At 47.9% G+C, this 20,971-nt stretch overlaps 1 protein-coding gene across 2 annotated transcripts in view; it reads right to left on the reverse strand.

Moving 5' to 3' along the window:
* Positions 1-20,971, reverse strand: part of TESMIN (testis expressed metallothionein like protein) — a 43,162-nt gene continuing 22,191 nt past the window's right edge. Inside the window, exons 6-9 of one of the 2 annotated variants that reach the window (XM_002929292.4) lie at positions 8,436-8,538; positions 4,479-4,616; positions 2,413-2,588; positions 1-969 (exon numbers count right to left, since the gene is read on the reverse strand). In XM_002929292.4, coding sequence (XP_002929338.1) covers positions 777-969; positions 2,413-2,588; positions 4,479-4,616; positions 8,436-8,538 — 610 coding nt within the window. In that variant the 3' untranslated portion in view covers positions 1-776. The remainder of the gene's footprint in view (positions 970-2,412; positions 2,589-4,478; positions 4,617-8,435; positions 8,539-20,971) is intronic. The other variant, XM_034645607.1, reaches the window with a different exon arrangement.

Below are 20,971 nucleotides of genomic sequence, written 5' to 3' on the forward strand. Positions count from 1 at the left end.
GACATTCGAAATTTTTAATCCTCTTTGCTTTTCCAAAAGAACCAAAAGAGAGTCAACTTAATAACTAATCTTACCTGCTGGTTTCTGACAACTCATTAACCATATTTTAACAAACAATAATAATATTAGAACAGTAATTAGGGAGAAGTTAACTGGACAACAGAGCTTTTCCACATTCAAATGAAAACACATAACAAACGAGATCACTTTCAGTCACAACCACGAGCCTGGGTTTCACGGTGGCGCGAGGGGAGACCGGGAATCTGTGGGACTCTGGGAAAATGTCCACACTCAGGAACTCCTCAAGGTACTGGGTGCTTCTCTGGAGGTTTTATGTCTTATCTTCGCAGCCCATCCGGAGAATTTATTTCAAAATAATTTTAGTGAAAAATCATTACGGCTTTTCAGCAGAGAAGCCTCCCGAGGAGAACCTCCCAGACGGGGTGAGGTCCGCGGGAAGGGACTGTCATCGCTCCAGGGCCTGCGCGCCCCCTCCGGCCCGCTCCGCGCGTGCCCACGGTTCTCCCGGGGCCAGACGGCAACGGTCAGCGGTGTCCCGCACGTCCTCACAAGGGGGGCTTGTGATCGCCAAGACCCTCACCCGCTCTGGGGAAACCCCCGGCACCCCGACACGGAGGGAAAGCCTGACCTTGGCGACCCAGCCGTTGACCGGACCCGGCCTCGTGTTCCTCACACCACCTGTCTAAACTACGGCTTGCTTTCCCCCAGAAAACTGGAACAAAATCTACGGCCTTCAGGCCCCACTACACTGAGCTCTACTCAATTTTCAACCCCTTGGACTTCAACTCAATACGGAGGATCTGCGACAGGCACCTCCCGAATTCCTCCAGGACCATCTGCTCCGCCAGGCGCGCCGAGCGCCGCTCCTTCTCGGCCTCTTCGCCCCGGGCCAGCAGGCAGGCGCACGTGGCCTCCACCACCTCCCGGGAGATGCACGACGAGGAGCGCCTGGCGGAAACAGAGCGGTTACGGCCCGTCCTCAGCGCCACGGTGAAAGCCCTCACCGACTCAACGGGCGCTTAGAAACGTCACCGGTGGAACCTGTCATCTCCCTAATACTGGAAACCGCCACCATGGGAGGGACTGCTTTCAGAGGAAGCTGTCTGCCTCCTGACACCCATCTCGTGGCAGGTTCTAAAGATTTCAAAGGAAGGTCCACCGTACCCTTCAGAGGCTCCGGGCGGCAGCCGAGGGGCTGAGCAGGGGTAGAAGCAGGAATCTCAGATAAGACAGGCCCTAGAGGTGCGTCGTGCCGCCTGCTCGGAGCTCCGGGCCCAATGCGGGCGGGAAAGCCCGCACCCTGGCTGCCGGCCCCACCACCCCCAGGGCACCCGGAGCGCCAGGAGGCCAGCGGCTCTGAGGACTCGCCCCCGTGGAGGGGCGCTATCGGCGCGGCCTCCCCTCCGAATGCCCCTGGAGCCCCGAACCAGGTACTCTATCGTACAAGACGGGCCGCGCCCCCACTGCGCTCGAGGGGCAACCGCGGCTCAGCTAGACGGCCACCCGGGTAGGCCCCAAGGTGCGGGAGTTCAGGAAAACTTCTGGAAGTCCTGAGAAGTGCTGGATGATGAAAAGACACAGGACTTGGAATTGGTTAAAATCTCTCTCTACAGACAACTCACAACGACTTTTGTTGAAGATGAAGGAACAGGGCTGCCCTCGGGTCAAGAAGAGTCATAACATTTTGAGGCCAGACTCCACCCTATGGAGCCTCCATCACATTCGGTCGGACACACGGCATCCCGATGCCAGGACAGAACATCTTCGCTCACCCTTTCAGAGACGATGAAACCGTGTTTGGTAAATTTTTACTGATAAAGACCTCCGCAGGTCACGTGATGAGTACTTCTGATGTCTCTGACCAAATTAGCATGAACTGGCTTTTCAAAATTTTATGAATTCATGATATCTGGTACTTTATCAGGATATCACTCATGGCATCGAATTGAAAGGCATTTTTTTAAATGGATAAATCTAGTCCGATGTATAGTAAAATTAACACTCAACCTTTGAGATCTGCTAGGATTACAACATGGCCTCAGCTTAGTCCACCTAGTGTGCGATCCGTCATCCCGTTAGGAGGGAGCGCAGCGGGCAGCCTGTTAGATCGCATGGTAAGCATGGGTCACGTACCCGCCGTCTAGAGATCACGCCCTCGCTGCCCGAGAGCACTGGCCTGTCGGCCATCCCTGCGGGGCACCTCTGCTTGTACTCAACGTGGGGAACTCTGTCCCTGAGGACAGACGGGACAGAGCGGTTTCGGCAGCAGAGGCCCCGCGGAAGCACGGGGGGCTGTCCCCTTCCCCCCATCCCTCGCACCCAGTCTATAGACTAACTCTCCTCAAATTAACCTCTGTTCCCCTCTCCGGAGGGCTGGTTCGCAGTACCTACCTGTCTGGTCTGAATTTTGGTAGTCCTGAGAATTTAGTTGGTGACAAATGGTGATTGCCTTCAAACCCTCCAATTTCCATATAGTTGGGCATGTTCATTAGGGTTTTCCGTTCCGGGCTTTCTTCATAATTTTTGCAACCAATGCATTTGCAAATAGAAGAACACATAATTTTGGCCTGGTAACATAAAACGCTTCAATAAAATTAGACTGTCCTATAATTCATCAAAAAACAACACATTCTATTTGGACCTTAAATAACTCTTTGTGTGTGTGTGTGTGATCCACAATTTTCACACAAACATGGGGAGGGGGTTTGGAAGGCTGGCGTGTGAGTGCGGGCATGAATCCTAAGCAGAGAGAGGGGTCGGAGCATTGTCCCTGACCGGAACACGGGTCTTAGGATCCCAACCCGCAGGTGTCAACTCACCCCCCTTCACTGCGCTTGACAGATACTGTGTTTTCACACACAGGGGGTCTGTGGCCACCCTGCATCCAACAAGCCTATCGACACAGGTTTTCCAATGGTCTTCGCTCGCTTCGTGTCTCTGTGTCACATTTGGTAATGCTCTCAATATTGCAAATTTGATCTGTGCCCAGCAATGGCGACCAAGATCATCAGAGGGTGATCGGTACTTAGTGATGGTGACCAAGATCATCAGAGGGTGATTGGTACTTAGTGATGGTGACCAAGATCATCAGAGGATGATCGGTCCTTAGTGATGATGACCAAGGTCATCAGAGGGTGATCAGTACTTAGTGATGGTGACCAAGATCATCAGAGGGTGATCGGTACTTAGTGATGATGACCAAGATCATCAGAGGGTGATCGGTACTTAGTGATGGTGACCAAGATCATCAGAGGGTGATCGGTACTTAGTGATGGCGACCAAGATCATCAGAGGGTGATTGGTACTATTTAACGGAGGTGTGTGCCTTGCTTTTTAGACTTCATGCCACTGCACACCTAACAGACCATCGTGCAGCGTGAACAGAACTGCACTGGGCCGGCCTGAGTGCGGTGTTCGCTTCACTGCAGTGTTCCGGACCCGAGCCCTCAGCACCTCCAAGGCGGGTCTGTCCTGCCAGCTCAGCTGCAGCAGGGAACATGTGGCGGGGGAGAGTCTGAAACCCACCGAGGGCCCGCCTGGCGGGGCTGTCCTAGGGGAGGCCCTTGCTGCTTGTGGGCGGACTTGGCTTCTTGGCACAAGGCAGCATGCCTGGCAAGCTGGGGCCCACGCCCTTGCTCACACCGGCCACAGGGGCCGTCTGAACGTCGGCCTGGCCAACAACCATGGCTCCCACTTGGTCTCAGCCGCTAGGGATGTCCCTCTGTTCTCTTCAGCTTGGAGATGCTCATCAGACCGCATCTATTATGTTTTACTCTGCCCCCTGGGTGTTTGGAGCAGGAGGCCTTTCAGGACTTCTAGTCTACTCTAGAGACCACAGGACATCAGCACCTCATGCCGGCTGCTGCCTGGCACAGGCTCGGCCTCTGGAAAGTGGGGGAAGAGCAGGCAGAGACACTGTGAGTGCATTTGAGACCTGCTCCACTGGGGGGTGCCGCTCACTGCTGAATTCTCTAATTCTGCACTCCTTCTGACCGCATTTTCAGAATCCTAGCTGGGCCTAGGGGGATGGCTTGGCCGCTTACTCAAGAGCTTCCAACGTGTGTCCCCGGAATTATGAGGACTCTTCTCAAGCCTGACCATCTGGGACAACCTTTTAAAAATAAAATTCACAGGTACCCCGCAAAGACCGCAGGCAAACTGAAGGAGAGCCTTTCAAGGAAGGGTTTCCTGGCTGCTTCACTGCTGGGGCCTGCGGGCTCCTTCCTCTCTCCTTCCCTTTCCTTCAATGCCAACAAAAGAGGGAGAAGATGAAGGGGGAGAGCAAGTCCCTCCACCGCCAGTGAGCTCGTGAGAATCGGGCAGATGCTCTGGCCCAGGAACTTCTCTGCACCGCTGCATGCTCTGCAGGCGGCAAGGCCCGCGGTCCGCTCCGGTCTCTGTGCACCAGCCTGGGGACAAGGTCCGCACGGGGCCCCGCGGCCTGGGGAGCAGCTCACCTCATAGCACTCACAGTAATTCTTGAGGCAGCCCGAGCGCCGGCAGTTACAGCCTTTGTTGTGGCGAGGCTTCACGTCTCCCAATTTGCCTTTCCCAATTTTTGGTTGGAAAGCTTCTGGGTTTCTATCAAGACATGCCTGAGACAGAAAACACAAAATCCTATCAAAATGCACTTTATTATGTAAAAATTAGGTTCAGTGAGTGGCATGTCGTTTGTTTGCCATGTTAATCCATCTGTTGCTTTAGGAAGAGCCGCCGGACACCGTGGAGTATCACGCAGCCATCGAAAGGACAAACTCTTACCGTGTGCAACGACATGGCTGGGACTAGAGGGTCTTGTGCTAAGAGAAATGAGTCAGTCTGAGAAAGACAAGGATCACATGGTTTCACTCATGTGGAATTTAAGAAACAAAACAGAGCAACCTACGGGAAGGGAGGGAAAGATAAAATAAGACGAAATTGGAGAGGGAGAGAAACCGTAAGAGACTCTTAACTCTAGGAAACAAACAGCGTTGCTGGAGGGGAGGGAGTGGGGATGGGGTAAGTGGGGGATGGGCATTAAGGAGGGGACGTGATGGGAGGAGCAACTGATGAGTCACTGACCTCTGCCTCTGAAACTAGTAATACACTATATGGTAATTAACTGAATTTAAATAATAAAAATAGGAAGAACCACATGAGGCAGTGTGTCCTTCCATAGTTAAGTGCGTCCCCTTCTTGTTTCATTTTAATTCCTTTACACCTTTAAAGGCATTGCTTTTTTTCCCTGAGTTTCAAAGTCATACATATTTACTGTAAAATAACTGAATGTTAAAGATGCAAAGAAAATGATTGTGTCCGTGTGGCCCTATTTCTTTTCCAGCGTGTCTTGTGCGCTTTTCCTGAGACAGCTGGGGTCGTGGTGCTCTGCTAACCGCTCCTGGGTATTAAACGCTGACTGTGTTCCAAGCCCGTTCCATGCGATTTATGTGCATTCTCGCCCTTAATCCTCACAGCAACCTTGGGGAATAAATACCATTGTTGCTTCTGTCTCACAGATGAAGAAATCGAGGCCGCGAGGTGAAGTAATAAATGGCGAGTGACGGATGCGACCTCCAGTCCCCGTGCTCACGCCCAGCCCAGAGGCTCAACCACCGGGCTGTGTCCTGCTCACACGACAGGCTCAGCTTTTTATCCTGGCTTGTTTAACTCTTTTCACCTATCCTTCCACTATCTGTCTAGACAGACAGATGCATACAAGTTTTTATTAACAAAGTGATTCGAGCAATCTGAGCAGCACAGGCATCACAGCAGCACCTCTGTGCTTTGCTCTCCCCACAGAGGTTGACAGCTAGGGCCTGGGCCTCCCGACACCAGAACTTCCCATTGCTGCAGAAGGTCCTTCGGACAGCACGGGCCTGGAGCAAGGCTGCTCTGTGTGCGCATTCTCACGCTCACCGAGGGTGAGGGACAAGGAGTGCGCCATCCGCGGGGTGGAGCGTAAGTGGAGCATGAGTGTGTCCGGTGTAACCCCCCAGGTCAGGTTGGAGGGCAGTCCAGCCCCCAGAGGCTCCCCCAGACTCCTCCCCATCCACACGCCCGGGTGGGAACCACTGTGCTGACCTCGACTGCTTCCACGGCACGTGCGCCCCTGCAGCGTGCCCTGTGATGCCCGCCGCCTTCACCGGCACCGCGGCCTCGAGACTCATCTGCGAGGAGCGCTCGGTGGCCACGCTTTCTTCTTCACTGGTGTGTAGTATTCCACCGTACGAGAGAACACTCCACCCCAATGGACACGGGGCTGTTTCCAGGCTGGGGCTGCGGTGTGTGTCTGCAGTGGACACGTACACTCATTTCTGTTGTCTCTGTTTTTAGGAATGAAACTGCGGGGTCGTAGCACCTCCAAGTTTCAGCTTCAGAAACTACTGCCAAACAATTTCCCCAAGCGGCTAGACTAACTTACGTTCCTACCAGCAATGCGTGAAAATTCCAACACTTTCAAAATAAAACTTCACATGCTTATAACTGTAGACAATACCCTTTAAGCCTAAAGGAAATGCTACACTACTAAAGTTTAGAGGCGTCAAAATTTTCTTCTGTCCCATGGATCTGGCTGCATCAAGATGGGTAAGATATTTTCGAATGATTTATCTATAATTCAAGAGGGGAATTAAATTATCATAGAAACAAAACAGACCAACCATAACACAGCCTGACAGTCTCAAGTCCACACGTGATGGCCCTTGGTTTCCTTTTGTAAACTGGGGGCACCAAATATGCCCCCAGAGCAGGCTGGCAACCCTACGCCCACCTGTCTTCCCTCCTCTGATGGTGTTTCGTGCCTCCAGGAAGGGGTGAAAAGTGCAAGCTCCCGTAGCCTTTAGCAAGTGTGGGGCTGCAGGAGCTGCTGCTGGCCCCTTGAGGAAAGTCCAGATTCTCCCTCACCCGGAAATTAGACACGTGTCGTGGCTCAGAGCCTCCACCAGTTCTCTGACTAGCAGACTTTCGACACCTCTCAGACTGCACTCTCCATGCTTGGGCTTATCTGCTCTGTGACAGGACCCAAATCTCTACACCCCCAACAGGACAACGTGGACATTTGCACGTTCTTATATCAGAACCTCTGGACAGTGCTGCACCCCTGAAGCCACCCCACATGGCTGCCACGCTCCGGACAGCTCTGGTCAAGGGCCAACACTCCACCTTCAGGACCAGAGTCCTTCTCATCGTATACTCCTCAACACTTTGGGTTTTGCCAATATTGAAATTGGTTGGGAGTCTCTGGAGATAGTTTTGTGAATATCTGAAGCACTTTTTGAAAAAAAATTATTTTTAAAGAGAGAGAAAAATGGGAATGCAAGCTGGTGCAGCCACTCTGGAAAACAGTATGGAGGGGTGCCTGGGTGGCACAGCGGTTAAACGTCTGCCTTCGGCTCAGGGCATGATCCCCGTGTTATGGGATCGAGCCCCACATCAGACTCCTCCGCTATGAGCCTGCTTCTTCCTCTCCCACTCCCCCTGCTTGTGTTCCCTCTCTCGCTGGCTGTCTCTATCTCTGTCGAATAAATAAATAAAATCTTTAAAAAAAAAAGAAAGAAAAGAAAACAGTATGGAGATTCCTCAAAAAGTTGAAATTAGAGCTACCCTATGACCCAGCAATTGCACTACTGCATATTTACCCCAAAGATACAAGGTAGTGATCCGAAGGGGCACCTGCACCCCAATGTTTATAGCAGCAATGTCCACAATAGCCAAACTGTGAAAAGAGCTCAGATGTCCATCAACAGATGAATGGATAAAGAAGATGTGGGGTGTATAAACATACAATGGAACAGTACGCAGCCATCAAAAAGCGAAATTTTGACATTTGCAACAACATGGATGGAACTAGAGGGTATTATGCTAAGTGAAATAAGTCAATCAGAGAAAGACAATTATCATATGATCTCACTGATATACAGAATTTAAGAAACAAGGCAGAGGATCTATAGGGGAAGAGAGGAAAAAATGAAACAAGTCGAAACCAGAGAGGGAGACAAACCATAAGGAACTCTTAATCTCGGGAAACAAACCGAGGGTTGCTGGAGGGGAGGGTGGGGGGAATGGGGAGGCGCTGATGGGCATTGGGGGAGGGTATGTGTTGTGGTGAGTGCTGGGTGTTATGTAAGACTGATGAATCACAGACCTGTGTCCCTGAAACAAATAATACATTAAATGTTAATTAAAAAAAAAAGAGGAGAGCAAAAAAAGAGAGAGAGAGCATGAGCGGGGAAAGGGGCAGAGGGAGAGGGAGAAGCTCAAGCAGACCCCCGCTGAGCACGGAGCCTGATGAAGGACTCGATCTCACGACCCTGAGATCGAGACCTGAGCCGAAACCAAGAGTCAGACGCTTAACCGACTGAGCTACCCAGGTGCCCCATATCTCAAGCACTTTTAAACACTTTCAGAATGCATGTATTTAGTGGAAAAATTGTTACCTTAATGGCCTTGAACCGCTGGATTTCGTGACGTAGATTGTTACAACAATTATTACAGTTGCAGTTGTTGCAAAAGTCCCCACTGGCAAAGCAATCACAGTACCTGTGAAGCAATAACACAACGTGTCAGAGGCGCGGACGGCGCAGTGAGCAGACGACACTAGCAACACACAGGAAGAGAGCCTGCCAGCCTGCTGTAGTTTAGCACAATTTCCCCTGGATGGTTCTGACTCCTTTTTTATGAAAACGACAACACCTGGGATGATACTCTCCAGTGACTAACAGAGGAGAAGAGAAACCAGTTCAAATGCTGCCCATTGCTGTCCATCGTCTCCTGCCCCCCGCCCTGTGCCCACCGACACTCCCCCAGGAGCACCCCCAGTTGGCGGGCAGAAACCATCAACCATCACCAGTCCCAGTCCACCCACTCAACCGAAGGGGAGTTCTCTTCTTGGCCAGACCTCGACGGTGAGTGAAAACCAATGGGGCCTGGAGGCTGAACGTGGCTTGGGTTTGATCTTACTTCCACTCCCTGTGGACGTGTGGAGGAAAAGATGAATGGTGCAAGACACACGGACAAACGACTGCTGTCATAGTCTCTTACAATAAAAGGGTTGTTTGTGAGTTCAGATTCCACAGGGCAGCTTTTTAGCACAATCTCTCCCTGAGTGTGTCCACTGTGTCCTGGAATTCTGGAGGTCATAAAGAGGTGACAGAAAGGATTTTCCTGGAAGAACCATCAGCGTTTATGGCTGTTAGGACACCTGCTCTCGTGCTCTACAGAAGAGGCGTTTAGAGTCCGTGGCTTACGTGGTTTCAGTACGGGCAGGGATAAGACAGTGTCCTCAACTCACTTAAAAATTCAGTGTTGAGGCAAGGACTCCCAACAGCTTACCTATAACCTGCACCCCAGAGAGGTTTCGGGAGTTCATCAGCCACTCCACGGCCCCCGTGTGTGACTGGAGAAGACCACCTGCTCCCTCCTGAGAGCATGAGTCATTGCAGAGCGCTTCAAATCCGGGTGTGTGTGATATCGGCGCAGCCACCGGGCCCGTGTCTTCTGATAGACGTGATGTGTCAGCGCCTTGAGCTATAAAATGGAAGTTGTGGCATCTAACCTACTGGTCTCAAGGGGTCACAGGGATTGTCTCCCACACAGTGCTGTGTGAGGCCAGGAGGGCCCATGTCTGGCAACGTGGGAGACTGGATGTCTGTAGAAACCTTACTGTTATAGAATTCCTAAACATTATTCTTTTGATATTTATTATTTTAATTCTTTTTAATAATATTGTAAAATGCATGTCAAGCCAAGGGGAAAGAAGAGGAGATTATCAGAGGTGAAATAAAGAAGAAACTGTGAACCCAAAGCGGAGAGTTCTGTAGCTGCCGAGTGTTGTCCTGGGGCATCTGCCCGTCCCTGGTGACCGAGAGCCTGCTCGTGCAGGAGACAGAAGGAAGCCAAAGTCTGGCTACCAAAGGTGGGAGTTGCACCAGAGACCTCCCCCTTCCCCCCATATAAAGCATGGGTCCTTGAAAGGAAACCTCTCCACAAATCTACTTCAGATACGTCCTCTCTGAAGCACAGGGGAAATATGAGAGTGTCCCCTAAGGCTCCCTGACCACTGGGATGGACAGAAGCAGGACCGACGACACAGGTTCGGAGGCCGGAAAGCAGAGGGGAGAGAGTTATGGACGGCAGACTTAAGAACCCTAAACACTGCGCCAGTGGGAGAGAGCGAGAAGGCAGCTCTGAAGACTTGGACTCAGTGGTTCCAGGCTGCTCTGGAAGAGGAGTGGGGGAGGGTGGGATGAGAAGAGAATTGGTTGAAATTCTAATTAGGAGGGAGTGAGCTCCCAGGCTCCTCCCCTTTCCAGCACCCTCCTCCTGTCCACCACTGTGGCAAGAGACTGAAATTACTTTCGGGGCAAAATAATTGAGGGCAGAGGTATCACAATGAACCAAAGGAGGAAAGGTGAATATTGAGACTGGCAGGTTTCTTCTACTTGGCCCCTAGAATCCTAGCACCATGTTGGAAAAGCCTTATCTGGGGACGCCGACCAGCCCAAGACAGAATACAGAGAGGAGCCCCACAGTGAGGTTTCCCAATGGATGGCTTAGTCATACCACCAAGAGTCCCCAGGCATCTCATGCCTCCTTCCTAAGTGTGAGTGGAGTGACAGCCAGAGATCCACAGACATTTCAGAAAACCTTCTGACACGAAAGGCAGAGGCCTAAAGAAACAGACTGTTCAGGGAAAAGAAACTGGGGGGAGCAGGGGTACCAACAGCCTTGGACAGATTAAGAAACAAGAAAACAACACTTAAGAAAACAAAGTATATTGGGGCGCCTGGGTGGCACATCCGGTTAAGCGTCTGCCTTCGGCTCAGGGCGTGATCCCGCCGTTATGGGATCGAGCCCCACATCAGGCTCCTCCTCTATGAGCCTGCTTCTTCCTCTCCCACTCCCCCTGCTTGTGTTCCCTCTCTCGCTGGCTGTCTCTATCTCTGTCGAATAAATAAATAAAATCTTAAAAAAAAAAGTATAAAAATGATGTTCTGGAAAATAAAAAAATAATCACAGAGAGGATTATCTTAACAGAAAATGTGAAAGCTAGGACCCCTGCCCCCCCCAAAAGGGAAGTAAAAACAATAGGGGAAAGAAAAACGTAGGATTCATTTTCTAAGTCCAAAATGTATGTAATTAGAGGTCTGGAAAGATAGAATTTTGAAAATGAAGAACAGAAGATAATTTAAAAACATTTCTCAGAACAAAAGGGCATGTGTTGGCAGAATAAAAGAACTGCCAGTGCCCAGCACAAGAGGCGAGAGAGCTCCAAAGCAAGACGTCACTGTCCAGTTTCAAAGCACTGGGAACAAAGAGAGGACCCTATGAGGCTCCAGAAAGAATAAAACAGGTTTCACACAAGGAGCAAGAACAAGAACAATGTCAACATTTCAACAGCAGCACTGGACACTAGAAGAAAATGCAGCAAAATCTTCAAAATTCTGAAGAAAAATTCAACATTTGAAATTGAACTGAAATTGGAAATCCAACTATCCAATCCAAAACAATCGTTAGGTGTGAGGACAGACTCTGGCAGTTAGAGCTGGGGGTTCTGGAAAGACGATCTCCGTGCGCCCTCTCTCGGGACGCTCCTGGAGGCTGTGCCGCACCAAATGACGCGTGAGTCAAGTGAAGGAGACAAATGGGACCCAGCAAAGAGGGACTCAAACTTGAGAAGAAAGCCCAGGTGTGGTGGCAGAGGGAGAGTCCAGGGTCAGAGCTGTCCATCGGGCCTGGCAGCCGCACCGTCCCGAGTGGGGCAGGTGAACGGCTCTGAGAAAGGCTTCCTCCGGCAGGACCGAGTGTGTAGCAGGTCTGAGCATGGTGGGAAGACAGCCATACACCCAGAGCGCGGTTTAGGGTTAAATTAGTGTCGTGTGCATAGAAAGCTAAGTACCAACTCTTAACTCAAGGGGAAAGATGAAGAAGTGCAGGGAAGGAAATTATTCAAGGTCCCGCCGTGAGTAGTGCTTTCCTTGTTGTGAAATACAAACACTTATGACTGATCTAACCACATGTATCTGATGTCGGGTGTGGGAAATGTGTGTGCGTGTGTGTGCTTGTGGGGGCGGGGGGAGGAAACAGCCAAACCCTCATCTTCCACGGTAAAAAACAAGAGATTATGACAAAACCGAAAAGCCAAGAAGTTAGCAAAGCAGGCATGTTATTTACATGCGTGGAGACAAATATTAAAAGATTCTGTTCAAAGAGTTGAAAACTCCTGGAGATCAGAAAATAAGGGACAATTGTCAGGGAGCTACCATTCTTCGTGTCAAGTCTTGTGTAATTCCTTGGCTCGTAAAGCTCTGAGTGTGAGCAGCAGCTCTTTCTGTCCACGGGTCCTGTCTCTGTGCTTTAATAAAACCAGGTTTTTGCTCCAGATAAATAAATAAATCTGTGTGTGTCGAGGCACCCGGCTGGCTCAGTTGGTGGAGCCTGTGACTCCTGACTCTGGGATTGTGAGTCTGAGCCGCGTGTGAGATTACTTCAAAATAAAATCTTTAAAAAATATAAAAATAGGGACGCCTGGGGGGCTCAGTCGGTTAAACGTCTGCCTTCAGCTCAGGTCACAATCCCGGGGTCCTGGGATCAACCCCCACATTGGGCTCCCTGCTCAGTGGGGAGCCTGCTTCTCCCTCTGCCTGCCGCTCCCCCTGCTTGTGCACTCTCTCTCTCTGACAAATAAATAAAATATTTTTAAAAAATAAAAAAGATAAAAATAAACTCTATGTGTGTATTATCTGGATAAGAATAACTGAATTAAAAGTGAGAAAGGATAAACTGAAAGATAAATTGGATCAAGGCGCATCACAGAAAGACAGATTAAAAACCCAGAGAAGAGAGTAAGAGGAACGGTGCGTAGTTAGAGGGGCCAGCATACGGCGGATCAGCATTACGGGACAGAAGGGAGAAAAGGGAAGAGGCTATGGAATGAGGATACCTGTGAGTGTTCCAGAACTGTTGAAAGCGTACATCCTCTGACTTCAGAAACTTAATGAAACCCCAAAAAGGTAAATACAAAGAAAAGGAAAGACAGAAGGAAAATCTTAAAAGCCCCAGAGAGAAAAGACAGGTTATCTAGACTGACAGCTTACTTTTTGTTAGAAATAATGGGAAATAGTAAAAACAATACCTTCAAAGCTCTGAGAGGAAAACCAACCATCTAGAATTTTATACCCAAACCATGCTCTCTCCCCGACGCCCCGCCCAGGCACATTTCTTCCCTTGTTCTACATACTTGCCCCTCTGCTTTTTTAAAATTTATGTCGAAGAATTTTAAATCTCTGTCACCAAACCTGTCTGTCTCCTACCCTTCAGTGCTCATTTTCTTCTTCCACCGACATCGTGAAAGGGTTATCTACACCTGCTGCTTTCCCCTCCTCGTCACCCACTCACCGTTTATCCTACTGCACTCCGGCCTTCTCTGCCCCACGGGCTCTCAGAGGCAATCAACAACTTCCTTACTGGGGAAGCAAGGCCGTCTTCACTGCACGGTTGTCTCAGCAGCTGTGACACTCTTATGTTCCGGAACCACATTTCCAACTTCCTGTCAGACAGTTCTACCCCCAACTCAGTGCGTCCAGCCTTCACTTGTGATCTCCTCCCACTCCTCTCTGCTCAAGCCGTGCTCCCTCTCTGCGCCCGTGGTGCATCCACCACTAACATAATCCCAGGTCCCTTCTGACAGTTTCCTTTCTCTTTCCCCATGCCCGAGGTGTTATCAAGTCTACTAATGCTGGCTCAGAAATGTCTTTTTTTTTTTAATTTTGTCTTTATACAAGTAAATCACATTTGTTGAAGAAAAGTTTCAGATATAAAGAAGCAAAAAGAAAAAAATTACAATCACTCAGAGTTCCACTCCCTAGAAATGATCATTTGGTGAACACATTTCCGAATTTTCCCTAAAACTATACATACTGAAATAAACCTGTCGTTTGATTACACATTATATACAAACAAAAGCAAAATCATATTCCAAACATTGTTTCAATATGTTTCTATTACTTATCAGCATCACGAGTGCTTCCCACGTACACAGATTCGTACACCACTTCAGTGACGGCTGGTGTCCCCTTCCACAGCAGCAACATGCTTCAGTGGGTAAATCTCTTCACGCTGAACATTTAGATTATTTTATATATTATATATATATATTTATATTTTACACCAGTGGCACTGGCCTCCTTTCTGTTCCTAGAACCCTGACCTTCCCTCTCTTGCCACAGGGCCTTTTCATGTGCTGTTTCCTCTGTCTAATATTATCTCTTTTTTTTAAGATTTATTTATTTATTTATTTGACAGAGACAGCCAGTGAGAGAGGGAACACAAGCAGGGGGAGTGGGAGAGGAAGAAGCAGGCTCATCGCAGAAGAGCCTGATGTGGGGCTCGATCCCAGAACGCCGGGATCACGCCCTGAGCCGAAGGCAGACGCTTAATGACTGAGCCACCCAGGCGCCCCTGTTTCCTTTGTCTAGAACATTCTTAGCTACCCACTTTCGAATCTGCCTCCACCTGATTAGCTCTCCTCATCCAAACACCTCTCCTTAGGGAAGCCCTCGCTGGCTTTCACACTTGGTCAACTTCTCCCCCCACACACACCCACTACCACTCCTTTGCCACATTTTCCACATTTCCACTCTGACCTTTATATATACCATTATTTATTCATGTCCATCTCCCCCTTAGACTGTGAGTGCCAAGAAGGCAGGGACCATGACTATCTTGTTCATCTCAGTCCTTCTCATTTCTGAAATCACAGGCATTCACAAGTATTTGTGGAATGAATGGGTAAATGTTATGTCTGAAATAACTCTTAGTCTCTGTGTTGTTCTTAACTGCTCCCATCCCTGCCTTAGTTCAGCTCTTTCTCATCTCTTCTATACTCTTGTGATAGCCTCCTAACAAGTCTCACTTTCAGCTTCGTCCACTTTGCTGTCAGTGCTAATTTCCTAAAACATATATCAGGCAAAAAGAAGCAAAGAAAATATAATCAGAAAACACAAAATAAAGTGGTAGTGTGCATTCCTGGTGAGAATGTCAAATGGTGTAGCCACTGTGGAAAACGGTATGGCAGTTCCTCAAAAAGTTAAAACGCAGACTTACTATATGATCCAGCAATCACACTTCTGGGCATATCTACCCAAAAGAATTGAAAGCAGGGCTCAAACACATGCTTGTACAGCAATGTTCAGAGCGGCATTAGTCACAGTTGCCAAAAGGTGGACACAACCCATATGCCCATTGCCAGATGAAGGGCTAAACAAAATGTGGTCTATATGTGCAACGGCGTGTTATTCAGCCTTAAAAAGGAATGAAATTTTGACACATGCTATGGCACAGATAAACCACGGATGCTGGGTGAAAGACGCCAGACACAAAAGGACAAATGTTGTATGGTTTTACTTACATCAGGTCCCTAAAGTAGGCAAATTCAGAGACAGAAAGTAGAACAGAGGTTGCCAGGGGCTGGGGAGAGCGGCTAATAGTTACTTACTGGGTACAGAGTTTCTATCTGGGATGATGAAAAAGTCCTGGAAATGGATGGTGGTGATGGTTGCACAGCCTGGTGGATGCAATTAATCCAGTGAACTGTACATTTAAAAACGGTTACGAAGGTAACTTTTTTGTTCTATTTTACCACAAAAAGAAAAAACCAAGGTGTACAAAGTATGTATAGAATGCTGCCATGTGACTAGAAAAAAAAAAGAACTTAAAAAATTTTTAAAACCTCAAAAAAATAAGGCGGTACAAAAAAGCCCACATTTATCAATAATGACAAAAAATGCAAATGGATGAAAGATGTGGATTATTAGATTTGCTTTTTTAAAAATCCAGCTATAGTCAGATTACAGAGGACACACGTAAAACAAAAGCACCGCACGGAACGTGTGCGCAGAAAGGGATGAGAGGGAGCGTGCCCGCTAACGCCAACAGAAGACATGGGGGCGCCAGGAGCGTCAGCGGCGAAGGACTTAAGGCAAAAAGCAACAGGATACACGGTATAGTTAACAGTAGATGGAAGCGTTCACCAAAAAGACACAACAACCGTGGATGTGTACGCCCTTTACTACAGACTCAGTACATATCAACCAAAATGGAATTAGAGGGAAAAGTAGGCAACTCGCAACCAGTGGAGGTTTTAACATACTTTTATCAAGAACAGATGAATCACGTAACATCTAATGAGCATTTAGCNGGGGGCGCCTGGGTGGCACAGCGGTTGGGCGTCTGCCTTCGGCTCAGGGCGTGATCCCGTCTGCCTTCGGCTCAGGGCGTGATCCCGGCATTACGGGATCGAGCCCCACATCAGGCTCCTTCGCTATGANCGTAACATCTAATGAGCATTTAGCATATTTAAGCAACAAAGCTAACACACCTGACCTAAGACATGGTCAATACACCCAACACACAGACAATATACGCTTCAGTTAATGTATTTTAAAAATCAATCGAACATTCAGTCATAAAGGAAGTCTTCATTAAATTCACAGCATTGATACCGTGTAGACCACATTATCTAAACACAGTGTAATCAAAGTAAAAAATTAACAACTAANGAACAGATGAATCACGTAACATCTAACGAGCATTTAGCATATTTAAGCAACAAAGCTAACACACCTGACCTAAGACATGGTCAATACACCCAACACACAGACAATATACGCTTCAGTTAATGTATTTTAAAAATCAATCGAACATTCAGTCATAAAGGAAGTCTTCATTAAATTCACAGCATTGATACCGTGTAGACCACATTATCTAAACACAGTGTAATCAAAGTAAAAAATTAACAACTAAAATGTAGTTTTAAACATATGTCTACAACATATCTGGACACTGTGAAGTGTGAACAGCTCATGGGTGAAGAGAACATTACAATGGCAATTTAAAAATATTGTGAGTGAGTGACAGCAAGAGCGCCTCCTACCAACTCTTGTAGGTGCATTAAAGCAGTTCAGGGGGCTAATCTAAAGCTTTAAAGGCATTTCCTAAAAAGTAAAAAGGATAGAAAATAAATAAGCATTTAGCACAAAAAGCTAGCAAAACAAGAGAGTAAGATAAAACAGGTGTGCAGGGGAAAGAACAAATCTTAATGCGCCTCTGAGACAGGAACCAGAAATCCAGAACACGCAAAGCCGATGGCCTGAAAAGACGGACAAAATAGACAAACTTCCCATGGGAAAGATCGAGAACAAGAAAAGGGACAGGAAACAACAGCAGAAACTTAGAAAATGTACAAGGCTGTAGCTACAGATGCAGAGACAATTTTTAAAACAACGTCAGAACATATAAATAGGAATATACATGTAGATTTAAAAACTTAGAAAATTCAACGATTTTCAAGAAAAACGCAAAATATCAACACAGACTCCAGAATAAATAAACATTTAGAAAAAGCGACAGCAATGACAGAAAATGACCAGGTCCCCGTCCCCTCTCCTACTCCAGCCCACAAAGACACCGCCCCGATGGNAAATAAACATTTAGAAAAAGCGACAGCAATGACAGAAAATGACCAGGTCCCCGTCCCCTCTCCTACTCCAGCCCACAAAGACACCGCCCCGATGGTTTTGCAGGCAGAGGGTGACCACTCTTCAAAGAATAAAAAGGGCCACCCTACCCGCACTTTCTCAGAGGCTTCACAGAGGAGGCTGGGGAGGGGGAGGGAAGCCTGAGAGCGCGTTGTACTAGGCAATAAAGAACACTGGTTTGGATACCACAACCGCACTTTAGACATGTGAGAAAGGGAAATCGCAGATCTACCCCACTCCAGAAAAGACGCAAAGCCCTAGGCAGAGTATTAGAGAACCAGAACCAGACCTTGCAGTGTTTATAACAAGGCAAAATCGGTACATCATGATCAATTTGGGTTTAATCCCTAGCGTACAAGGGTGGGTTAACATTAGAAAATTTCTTGTAATAGATCATATTATAAGATTAAAAGAAGAAAACAGCGATCATTTCCATAACTGCAGGAAAAAGACTTCGACAAAATTCACCACTCGGGGTGGGGGGCTGGGTTAGCCCGTGATGGGTAGTAAGGAGGGCACGTGTTGCATGGAGCCCTGAGTGTTCTACACAAACGATGAATCGTGGAACACGACACCAAAAACTAACGATGTACTGTATGGTGTCTAACATAACATAATAAAACAAAATTCACCACTCATTTATAATAAGAATAAAACAGAATGACTGTGTAGGAATAGAAGGAAATGGAAGGAAGCCTCCTTAGCCGGACCCAGGCATGCTGTGGAGAAGCAGCCCTTGGGCAGCAGCCACCCTCCCCTGATTCTAGAGCAGCGGCAATTTCAGCTGAGCACTCAGGTGGCTCCACTCAGGACAACATTTCCCCGCTTCCCACTGAGCTTGGTCTGAGCACAGAACGAGGTTCTGGCCAGTGGAGCGTGAGTGGAAGTGATTTGGGCAATTTCTGGTTATGCTGCAAAAGGTGGGAAGTGTGCCTGCACCCTCTTTCCTCTTCCTCAGTGGCTGGAATGAAGGTGAAGGTGGGGAGCTGGGGAAGCGCTCCCCCGAGGATGGCAGAGCAGCTGACGGGGCAGCTGACCCACTAATGCTGACGCCGCCCCACGAGCCCTGGAACGACTGTAGTTCACAGTCTTCGTGCCACGTCTGAGCACAGAGTACCGCTCAAAAACCAAAAGCAAGTATCTTATCTAGGGCAGGGCAAGAGAATGCTAGAAGCATTACTAGGAAAACCAGGAACAAACTACTTAGTGCCCAACATGATAAAGGCCCTCACTGACACGATCAGGCAAGAAGAAGGAAAAGAGGATAAAGATGGGGAAAGACATCAATGGTCCTTATTTGCAGACAACTTGTTTGAATACAATAGTGAAGGAAGTCCACAGACGAATCACTGCAACTGAGAAGTGGGATCTGCGCACGGAGCAGGATCGAGAACCCAGAACCAGACCCACACACAGACATTAAACCCTGACAGCACATCACTGGGATTATAGTCATGTTTTACAATAAATGGTGCCAGACAATTAGTTGTACATACAGAAAAGAAAAATGAAATTACCTACCTAACACTATTCATAAAAATCAATTCCAGGTGCATTAAGTACGCAAAGGAGAAAAGCAAACTTTAAAACTTTAGAATAAACTCTAACAGCACAATGATTTTGGACTTGGGATATGGCTGGATTTCTTGAACAAGAAGGCAGTAATAATAAAGACAAGGGACAATTTTGACCGCATTAAATTGAAAACTTCTGTCCACCAGAAGTCACTGCTCACTGTGATCCACGTGTCCCGAGTGCCCAGTAGACACCAGATCTTCTGCACGGTCCTCATCTTCATGAAAATTACAACTCTCTGTGCCTTTTTCTCCGGGTTAGAGTGCTGTCTGGGTTGAAAACCATGTGTTGTGTCAGGACATATACCTTGGTCCCCACGTGAACTCCCACTCCCTTTCTTACCACTTATGTGGACTTTCCCCTCTGCAAAATTGCTTTCCTCTCCGAAAAGGACCAAACTGCTCTATTCGAGTTGGCAGGAGCAAGAGAGCTCGCAAAGCACTGTCCTCTGTGGTCTCCGGCTCCCTGACTCGACAGATTTGGTGGTGACAGACCTCAGGGTTCCAAGTCTCCGATGGCAGAAAGTCTGGCTGGCTGATGAATCAATGTGGATGGTGATCTCTGGCAGTACACTCAAAGTCCATGATTTGTTACCGCCACTGTACGCAGTCTACGTGTTCTTGTTCTATGGACGTGTACTGTCCCCTTCCATTGTCTACTCCTACTGTTGCCACGGAAACCACAGCCACAGCCACCACATGAGGTTTGGTGGCCCCGCTTGTCCGTGAAACACACCGAAGGAGCACCACTCTGTTAAATGTGCCGTCCTCGAGGCAGACGTTGTTTCAGTGCCAGCAAGCCAGCAACGGTTCAATACTTCCGGGTAATCCCACAATGTGACTTCACAAGAAGGTGAACACAGGCACACTGTACCCTAGAATTTTTAGAGTCTTGATGTGTTTGAAAAGACCTATGATGACATGTATTCTGAACTTATTTTTAATTCATTGACCATCCTGACAAATTCTTTAAAACACTTTAAATCATTGGTACTAAGTATTTAAAACCTTTTTAGATGCATATCTGAGTCTGTAAAATATTTAAGGACACTCCTGGGAGGCCAAAAAATAAAAGAGAAACCAAAATTCAGAGGAGTAAGGTAAAGCTGAAGCCTGCAGCCATCTTGGGGCATCTGCTCATCCCAACAACCAAAGGCTTTGGTTTTCGCGCTGGACGGAGGAGGCGGGGCAGCGACAGCCACAGAGGTGGCAGCACGTAGAATATGCCGGCCATCGCTCTGAGAGCTTTACGTGTATCAACCCAACGCCGAGGGCACACCCAGGCGGGGGGTCAGCTCCAGGAGCTACGCATGAGGCTGAACAGTGGAAGGTTTATACCCAGTGAACGAGCCCCCTAGGAAAACACGTCCTGCAGAAGGAAAGGCAAGAAAATGCGTCTGTCTGGGCACTGGCTTTGGAGGAGGGGACTCCTTTGGGTTTGAGATCTGAATTCATACTGTATGTCCTAAAAAAATACCTTAGGAGAACTTTTAAGTTGTCCAGATTGGAAGTGCCACCAAGGCCAAGCAGAAGCAAACATGAACTTTCTCTGCAGGAATGCACCCTCCGATCAACCTCAGAATTCCCATATACAAAGTCCCAGCGATTATAATTAACGATTTTTAAAAATTCACAAAATACATGCGGTAACAAACCATAATGAGCGTAAAATCAAGAGATGAAAACACCAGAATCAGACAAGCAAAGACTTTAAATATTAGAATTAGGAGCTATTGAATATGAATTAAGTATTTAATAGTTTTTTTTAAAGATTTTATTTATTTATTTGACAGAGATAGAGACAGCCAGCGAGAGAGGGAACACAAACAGGGGGAGTGGGAGAGGAAGAAGCAGGCTCATAGC

This window comes from Ailuropoda melanoleuca, chromosome 16 (genome assembly GCF_002007445.2).
Source record: "Ailuropoda melanoleuca isolate Jingjing chromosome 16, ASM200744v2, whole genome shotgun sequence".
Lineage (NCBI taxonomy): Eukaryota > Metazoa > Chordata > Mammalia > Carnivora > Ursidae > Ailuropoda > Ailuropoda melanoleuca.